Source organism: Dermochelys coriacea, chromosome 4 (assembly GCF_009764565.3).
Source record: "Dermochelys coriacea isolate rDerCor1 chromosome 4, rDerCor1.pri.v4, whole genome shotgun sequence".
Taxonomy (NCBI): domain Eukaryota; kingdom Metazoa; phylum Chordata; order Testudines; family Dermochelyidae; genus Dermochelys; species Dermochelys coriacea.
Window position 1 is genome coordinate 109,020,194 of NC_050071.1, and position 9,732 is coordinate 109,029,925.

A 9,732-nucleotide genomic window follows, 5' to 3' on the forward strand; every position below is an offset into this window, starting at 1 on the left:
TTTCAGCAGTAGAAATGTATATCTCTTGGCAGGCTTACCTATATCTTAATGCAGTTTGTCAGAGAATGTCCTACTTTTTTTAAGATAGTGAATAACATTTTCAAAAGCCTGAGTGACTTAAGTCTTATTTTCAGAAGTAACTAAGTCACTGATTCGGGTGCTGGAAAAAATGTCCTTAAATGAAAGTGGTTTACAGTGAGATACTTAAAGAGCTTAGTCTGTTTAGCTTATCAAAAAGAAGATCAAGACTTAATTATGGTGTGTAAGTACTTTCACAGGGAGAATATGTGGGTACTAAAGGGTTTTTTAATCTAGCACAGAAAGGCATAACAAGAACCAATGGCTGGAAGTTAAAAGTCAGACAAATTCAAATTAGAAATAAGGAACACATTTGTAATAGTGAGGGTGACTGACCATTGGAACAAACTACCTCGGAAGGTGGTGGATTCTTCATCTCTTGGGGTCTTTAAATCAAGACTGGATGCCTTTCTGGAAATTATGCTTTAGTCAAACACAAAAGTTATTGGGCCTAATACAGGGTAGCTGGCAGAAATTCTATGGCCTGTGTTATGCAGGAGTTCAGAATAGATGAGCTATTGGTTGCTTCTGGCCTTACAGTCAATCTATCTGTGACTTTCAATGAAGCTCAGTCTCCTAAGTCAATTAAATACTTTAGAAAATTTTACCCTGTATTTAAAAACAGTGACACAATTGTAGATTTCATTCTGTGACAATGTTTTGTTGTTGTTATTATAAGTGTAGTATAAAAATAATGCAAGCTATTCAATGAAACAGAAAAACAATAATGTATTTGAATCCCAGTACCACACTGGTGGTGCCTGTACCCAACTCAGTCCAGAGTGATTCACCATTGGAAATTACAAACTCCACAGGGTTTTCTAATGGAGCTTGTAACATCCTGTGATTTGGCTCCCAGAACTTACAGACTTCATGAGCACAGTCTTATATCAGAGAAGCATCTAAAGTTCATCAGATTTCTGGGGTGAAATTAATTACAAAACATCCCTTGACTTAAATGGAGTTAGGATTTCACAGCTGGTCTCTTTAGGAAGCCGAATGAATAAAACAATTTGAAGGTCTAGGGCTTCTAGGTCTGGGGTTTTTGGAGGTTATTGTTAGTTTTGTGGTAGAGATTACGCTGCACAGTCATCTTAGAAAATTTTTCAAGAGTAGGAAAACCATTTATTAATTAAACTTGTGTCTTCAAAATGCCTTGCCTGATTAACCTGAAATGTCCTCCTAAGACCATTCCCTGGCAGAAGAAGAACCATGAGAAATTTCATTCAGAATGTGTTTTTTCAGAGGTTGGAGACCCTATGGGCTTGGCATAGAAAGAAGGTCACAATCTTAAGAAGAGAGAAACTATGATTATACATAATATGATGCTCTGAATGGAAAATTCAGTAAATTCTTCAAATATATTAATAGTTCAATTCTTTCTATACAAATATTTTGTAATGCTGTTACTGTTACCTTCCACAGCTTATTTGAAGATGGGAGACTTCTATTACTATGGTTACCAGAACCACCCTAAAGACCTTGAGCTGTCAGCGCAGATGTATTCACAAGCTGCATTAGAGGGAGATTCACAGGTATCTTCACTATTATAAAAATACCTTCTTGAAATATCATTTTAAGAACAAATCACAATACACACATGCAGCCAACACACCTACTGGTATAAATGTATCATTTATTTTAAAGTATGATCTGAGTCACAAGTTTGCTCTTTCACACTAAGATGAACTAGAATTTAGCCTGCGGGATGTTTTTAGGGCTAAAGGTGAAGAGCCTAGTTCATCGTTACTCTTTTCGGTGCTACTGTAATACAAATTAATAATAATGATGCACTTCCCTTAAAGCCAAGAGTTACTCCTGGGATGAACTTGGCCCAGTATGTTCCCATGAACAAAAAACTTCAGCATATATGCTCTCATAATGCCAAGATATTCCAAGACATTGTACCAAAGACATGAGTAATTTAACACTGGGCAGCATTTTGTTCTCAAATCTTCATAGCAGATATTCTTCAGTATTCTGCTCTCCTAGGCATATGGAACTCTCACTTACACCAGAAAAATTCTTGCACGTGATTTGAGCAGTTACCAGAGTTGGGACACACCCCGAGGATCTTGAAACAAAAAGCTGCCAGTGTCTGTAACAGCAGCTAAAATGGAAAGCAAAGAGAAACAAGTGTCTTCCATTTTAAATGGGAAAGACACATCAAAGCTCCATCCTGCAACTGCATTCACACAGACAGACCCTTGTACCTCTGGAGTGTCCCACTGAAGTCAGAGGTCTGTCCAAGCAGATGCCGTTACAGGAACAGAGCCCAAGCCATTTTCAGCTAAATTCTCCTTGCAGATGCACAATTGCAACATCCATTGAAGTCAGTAGGGTTACATGGGAGGGGACTAATTGGGAACAGAACATGGTCCATTTCTGCTTTCAGGCTTTGTATAAAATATGTCAGCGTGATGCGCTCTTCAATTGTTGCTGTAGTTAGACAGGATCTAGGGATGAAAAGCTTAGATCCTTAGTGAGCTAGTTTGAGAAAATGGAGTTCAACATTACACTAAGATGAACTAGAATTAGCCTGGGGAATGTTTTCTTGTTTCTGATGTTCTTGTAAATGTATCGTTCACATGAGCATATCTTAGAGAAATAAGGTGCTCACATTTATTCAGTGAAGATCACAGAACCATATGATATTAAAGTGAAAAAGGTAAAAAATAGCAATTGTAATTAGTGACATGCTGATCAGTAGCCCAATCCATCTCCCACTGAAGTCAGTGATAAAACTTTCATTGAGCTCAGTGGTGCAGGATCAGGCCTTAGTTTTATGTATCTTCTTCTATATAATTGTATATTTTATGTATTTTTAGGGATTCTTTAATTTGGCCCTTCTCATGGAAGAGGGTAATTCCATTCCTCCCTACATTTTAGATCACTTAGAGATCAACAGGACTCTCCATTCTAGTAATATTTCCATCCTTCAGGAGCTTTATCAAAGGTGAGTTTATATATTCATCTTTCAATACCAAGAGCTAGAATTCTTATCTTTACTCACATTATTACTTGTTGCAAATGTCACTGGGACTAGTTGAGTACTCTGATCCCACAATGGAGCCTTAAATTTTACTGCCAAACCAGGCCCTAGCGATTTGTACCTGTTCCATTTCTAAAATGCCTAACATAGCCTTTTACATACAAATATGAGAAATAATATAGAGTACTGAATTAGGAACAGCTTCTATTTATTTCTGCTTGCTTTGCTATGAAATGCTGACATTGTCTGCTTTCACTTTGGAAATTCTAGTTTTTCTTCAAGTGACCTTTGCATATTCCCACTAACGCGATGTGCTAGTGCAGGGGTGGGCAAACTTTTTGGCCCGAGGGCCACATCGGGGTGCGGAAATTGCTTGCTGGGCCATGAATGTAGGGCTGGGGCAGGGTGCAGGAAGGGGCTCAGGGCAGTGGTGCCAGAAGGGGTGCAGATTGCGGGAGTGGGCTCAGGGCAGAGGTTCAGGGTGTAGGAGGGGGCTCAGGGCAGGGGGCTGGGGTACAGATGGGGTGCAAGGTGCAGCAGGGGACTCAGGGCAGGGGATTGGGTGCAGGATGGGTGTGGGGTGCTGCGGGGGCTTAGAGCAGGGAGTTTGGGTGCGGGGTGCAGGAATGGTTTGAGGTGCAGGCTCCAGCCTGGCGCCACTTACCTGGAGCGGCTCTGGGGTGGCAACGGCATGCACCAAGGTCAGGCAGGCTCCCTGCCTGCCCTGGGCCTGGGCCAAGCTCTGCTCTGCTCCGGGAAGTGGCCTGCACCATGTCCCTGTGGCTTCTGGAGGAGGGGGCGCATAGGGCTCCGCGTGCCTGTGGGTACCTCCCCCCAAAGCTCCCATTGGCTGCGGTTCCCCGTTCCCGGCCAATGGGAGCTTCAGGGGAGGTACCCACAGGCAACAGCAGCGTGCGGAGCCCTCTGTTCCCCTCTCCCCCAGGGGCTGCACGGACATGGTTCCGGCCGCTTCCCAGAGCAGCACAGGGCCCGCGCCGGCACAGGGGTGGCAAATCCGCAGGCCATATCCAAAGCCTTGAGGGCTGGATCTGGCCCACGGGCCGTAGTTTACCCACCCCTGCACTAGTGTGTGCAGCTCAGACAGTGGAACCTTCTCGTAGCAGTGCCGGTTAGAGTGCACACACGCCCCTCCTGCTCCTCCCCTCTGCCTTCCTGAACATTCTGAGGGCAGGGCTATAAAAAGGGGGCATGGTGCTCCCTCAGTTCTTTTCAGCTGCAGCAGCAGACAGATGTGAACCTCTCCCGGATCTGTCTCTCTAAAAGAACTCAGTGCCTTAGCTTAGTGTAGGGTCAGTGTTAGTGGTTAGATTTTTATTCTTAGGAGAGTTAGTTAAGCCTTCAGTTCTGACTATAAGTTCTATGGTGGATCCAAAAGCAAAAAGAGACCTAGCTTCAAAAGATGCATGTCTTGTACAGCAGTCTTCCTGGTGTCAGATGCCAATACCAGATGCATGGCATGCCTCAGAGAAGGCACTCTCTTTCAAGGTGCTCCATCTGCAGAACATTTACCCAAGAACTTACAAGGAGCGCTAGAACAGGCTGCAAGCCTTATTGCTGCAAGATGCTCTGGCTGCAAAACCTCCCAGATCCAGCTCATCTAAAGAGTCTGTATCTAAGTTGAAAAGGCCAGTGTCAGCTCCTGACCCATTGGGGACTAAGAAGATGAAGAGCACTGTTCAAAAGTTTCCAGTATCTGCCCAGGATCAGGATCCAAGACCTCAGTGCAGTAAGTTCGCAGATGATTGGATCCAACCTCAACACGCTCAGACTTCATCGGTGCTGGTCTCAGAAATTAGAGCCAAACCACGGGAAAAACCTTCAGACCCTTCTACTTTGGTTCTGAGAAAAACTGTGTCAGACAAGAAGGCTCCCATTAGTAGGGCCAAACCACATTCCGGACACTTCTTGTATCCATCAGATCCAGATCAGAGAACATTGGATCCTAAATCAAAGTCTAAGATAGTTTCTAGCTCAGGATAAATCCCTGCTTAAGAGCCATTCACTCCTGAAGTTCACATCGGACCTGAAGATCATTCCAGAGCCAACAGTTGTTTCTACACCACCCATCCAAAGTGCCCCAATCTCTACAGTGATATCACAAGAGCACCATAAAATGCAAAATCAGATCTGTTGGCAGATCTACAAAGGACAAAAATGATTTCATCCCCTAAGGGAGATAATAGGAAAGCTCCCTCTAGTTATCCTCCTCAGATCTTCCAGAAAGAGAAAAGGAGGACATTGGATGAGTTTTCACAGACAATAAGACACTTCCCTTTCTTCCCCAACACACCCTGTGGCTCTACCAATAAATTTGTTTCCCCTTCTCAGTTTTTACACATGCCAGGTCCTGTAGTTTCTCCAATAATCTGTGTCTGATCCGATTGGATCTGAGGTTGTATCCACAGTCTGAGTAGGGATTGTCTCACATTAGGTATACCAACATACCACCCAGTTTCCATGCTCATGAGAAAGAACACACTTCTAGGTTTGGTGTCTAGAAAACAACATGTCCTCCTAGATAGGACATGGAACCTGAGTTTAGTTAGTGGCATGATTGGCAGATACCACTGTGAGCTAGGTGGCCCTACTGGCCTTCACAGACAGTATAGGAATGTTCTGAATTCTTGTCAGAACCCCTCTCCCACGAGGGGTCAGAAAATGTCTCACTCCTCATCTCCAAGATTCCCAGATCAGTTGACTTCTCCTGCTTTCAAGGTTCATTCTCCTACCATAATTTCTGATACTCTTTCAGAAGAAAGAGAGGAGCCTACAGCTCAGGTGGACTGTCAAGAGTTGGAGCCAGAACTTGATGATGAATCTTTCCTGGATGAAAATATTGGAGTTGCTTCAGTTTCCTCTCTTTCTGATGATGCTTTACAGTTCCACAAACTTGTGGACAAAATGGCAATGGCACTGCAATTCCATCAGTCACACTGGAAGAAACCTCAATCCTGTTTTAAAATAAGATTATCTTTCCAATATTAGATAAACTATTGCAGCCTGGGAAGACAGTTGGTCTACTCCTTCACTTTATCAGGCTATATTGAAACAAGCTGACAAATTATATCTATTGGTATAGAAGTTTCCATTCTTTCTTGCACACCGTACTGTCTCTAGTGGTGGCAGGGGTGGAACAAAGATCCAGAAGAGGGCAGTCACATTCCACACCTTCTGACAGGGTGTATAAGAAGATGGATGCAGCTGGTAGACAGGTATTTTTATCTGCATAGCTCAGAATTAGAGTAGCAAGTTACCAGGCAGTGATGTTGAATTATCAATATCAGTTATGGGAAAAAGGATGTTCATGTTTGCCAAAGCACTCCCCAAAGAGCTAAGGAATCTGGCCAACACCTTGAAAACACAGGGGCAGGCAATGGCTAAATATGGTTAGAGCTTCTTTTCATGCTGTAGTTTTAGCAGTGAGAGTTATTGCTTCAGCTATCACACTATACAGACATGCTTGGCTCAGATCTTCTTTCTCCAACCTGAAACCAAATCAAAGGTAGAAGATCTTCTCTTCAGAGGTCTTGTGGTTTTTAGTAATAAGGCCAAGGAGATACTGGAGAAGATGAAGGACATGAGGTCTACTGCAAGAGCTTTAGGTGTCTACCTAGCTCAGAGGAGAAGGAGTTTGAGACCTGTCTTCAGGTATCATGGAAAATTCTATCCCCCTTCTTCATCATCTTATTATTCAGAAATATGTCATTTTCAGCTTTAGAAATAGAAGAGAAAGCCTTTTAAGCCCCAAATGAAGGGAAAACTATCAGTTGCAACATCAAATTCAAACATCAGACCTAAAGTTTGACATGATGATCAGAAGCTTCAGACCAACCTGTAACCTCCTTCCAACCCCTGCCATCTTTCCAGACTTTTCTATTACATCAGTGCTCACAATGACATCACATCCCAAATGAATTCTGGAGATATTACTGAGTGGTTATGCCATTGACTCAATTCCTTTCCTCCACCTGGCCGGCGTGCCATTTCTATCCCTATTCAGGGACCCTCTCAAAAGAGAGTGTGTGAAGATCAGAGTTCCATTCCTTGTTGGAATCAAGAGCCACAGAGGAGGTGCCAAGGGAATTCAAAGGACAAGGTTCCTACTCCAGATATTTTCTGGTACCAAAGACAGACTGAGGGATTTGTACAATGTTAGATCTATGGAAGGCCTGTCTCCTTTGTAAAAAAATCCATTTCCCCATGTTGACACAAGCATCCATCATAGCCTTCCTGACCACCTTAGACTGGTTTACAGCTCTCAATCTGAAAGATGTGTACTTCCATATCTACATCAGATCCAGGCATCAAAAATATCTTCATTTCCTGGTTAGACAAGACCACTCCCAGTACTAAATCTTACCCATCTACTGTCTCATGGCTATTTACAAAGTACCTTTCCATGGTTGCAAACTTTATGCATGCTCCCTCTTCAAGAGGTTAGGATTCATGATAAACAAGAAAAAAATCTCTTCTGCTACATACACAGAGGATTCCTTTTATAGGAGCAGGTCTCAGTTCCCTGGAGGGCAGAGCCTTTCTATTAGAAGAAAGATACCTGAAGCATCAATCCACTACAGAGTGCTTCATCAAGATCCCACTTAGAGTCATGTTCTTTCTAGGCTTTCATGGGTTTAGTGACTTATGTCACAAATTATGCTCAGCTCAGGATGAAAAGTCTGTGGCTTTGGCTGATGTTAAGTTACGAACCAAGCACAGATGGCACGTGCATATAATGGACCATTCGAAGTAAGATACTGCTATCCTTGATATGGTGGACTCAACGTTGCAATGTTCTGAGAGGGGTAGCTTTCAACTCTCCAGCTCTATCTGAAAGAGTCACCTCGGATGCCTCCAACAGGGATGGGAAGTGCATTTCAGCAAATTGACAGTTCAAGGTCATTGGAGTTCTCAGGAAAAGACACTGCATATAAATAACCTGGAAATGAGAGCAATCCATTGGGCTCTCAAATTATGTCTCACAGCCAGAACAGGTAATGCAATTGTCACAAACAACACAATGACTGGATTATATCAACAAAAAGGGAGGGTCTCATGCTTCCCAATTGTGCAAAGAAGCAGTTGCATTATGGGATTGGCGTATCTAGCACAACATTTATCCCATAGCTCTACACTTAGCAGGCAAGGACAACAGCCTGGTAGATCAGCTGAACAGAGATGTAACAAAACAACATGAACTGTCGTTAAAGAAATCTATAGATGAGATCCTCACCTTGCTGGGTTGCAAACCTGTCTTTGCACATAATACAGTTAGAAAATTTATGAAGAGACTTGCTGTGATACTTCCTGGGGGACCCAGGGTTGTGAGGCGCCTCACCACCACCTGCCTTTAGTGTAAGGAAGCCTTGTCTGTGCCTGGCAAGGGTCATACCCCTGGATTGTCCTGTCCCCTGGACACTCACCGAATTCACAGATCTGCTATTCCCAAAGGAACGGTACACCTCAGTTTACCAGTTACATCTCAGGATCACTGCTCACCTCAATTTATAGCACTTAGATATGGTTATAATGCAATCAGGTAAAAAAGTTTATTTAACAAATAATAGAACTTCAAGAAGCAGCAAGTAGACTTAATGGAAATAAATATTTACATATAAAATAAAGTTGTAACATGCTTTCTGTAGCCTAAATTTAACTAACAAGACAATCTCCTGCCTCATAAATGTTAGCCCACTCAAAAGACTCATCCCCAGGCTTAAACAGCCAGATTGTTTGTTTTATGAATGGAGGATCACAGCCACACTGGCAGCTTGTCCCCTAGGTTAAGGTGTACCTGTGCAACCCCAAAATAATTTGAACCATCCATTTTCTTCACTGCAAACATTGTATCCCCTGCTGGTTGTTTTTCCTGCAGAAAAACTCCTCTGGAGACTTTGCAGTCTCTTGAGTAACATTTTACTCCGTCTGTAAATAGATATCCATTGTGAAGTATCCAATACTCAATTTACATACAGACAGACATCTAGAGCATCTCCCACCTGAAAGAAACTTGTTTTATTATCTCTGTGGTGACCAACCCCAATTCACAAACCTTAAGAGCATTATCTTCAGTGTATATATACATAACTCATTACATATTACGCATCCATACATTTCACAATGGATATGATGATCCGTGTGACACAGGCTTTCAGTAGAGACCTTTTATGAGACCCTTTGATGAACTATCATGTAGAGACCAGATCCAGGGGGTCCATGTAGCCCTATGCCCCACTGTGCCCTCTGCCAGTGGGAACCCAGAGGTCCCTGGGTCACACTTGCCAATATATATCCACAAATAAAGGATCCAATACCATCATGGGATCTCAATTTACATCTGAAACAGCTAATGATACTTCCCTTTGAGCTTATGGAAGACTGCTGTCTGTACCATCTATCTATAAAAACTGCTTTCATAGCAGCCACAGCCTCAGCTAGGTGAATGAGTGAACTATCACCACATGGCTCATCAGGTATCTTCCAAAAGGATAAGGTGGCCTGTGCCCTAATTCTAGATTCCTTCCCAAGGTGGTACCTGACTTTCATGTCAATCAGATTTTTTCCCCCTAGGGTTCAGACTCTCATAGAGGAGTCAAAGCTGCATATGTTAGATGCTAAAAAAGAGCTCTGGCTTACTGTACTAA

At 42.8% G+C, this 9,732-nt stretch overlaps 1 protein-coding gene across 2 annotated transcripts in view; it reads left to right on the plus strand.

The window, feature by feature from the left end:
• Positions 1 to 9,732, plus strand: part of SEL1L3 (SEL1L family member 3) — a 68,447-nt gene that overhangs the window by 51,827 nt on the left and 6,888 nt on the right. For both annotated transcript variants that reach the window (XM_043514055.1, XM_038400577.2), the window contains exons 20-21: positions 1,504 to 1,613; positions 2,907 to 3,034. In XM_043514055.1, coding sequence (XP_043369990.1) covers positions 1,504 to 1,613; positions 2,907 to 3,034 — 238 coding nt within the window. The remainder of the gene's footprint in view (positions 1 to 1,503; positions 1,614 to 2,906; positions 3,035 to 9,732) is intronic.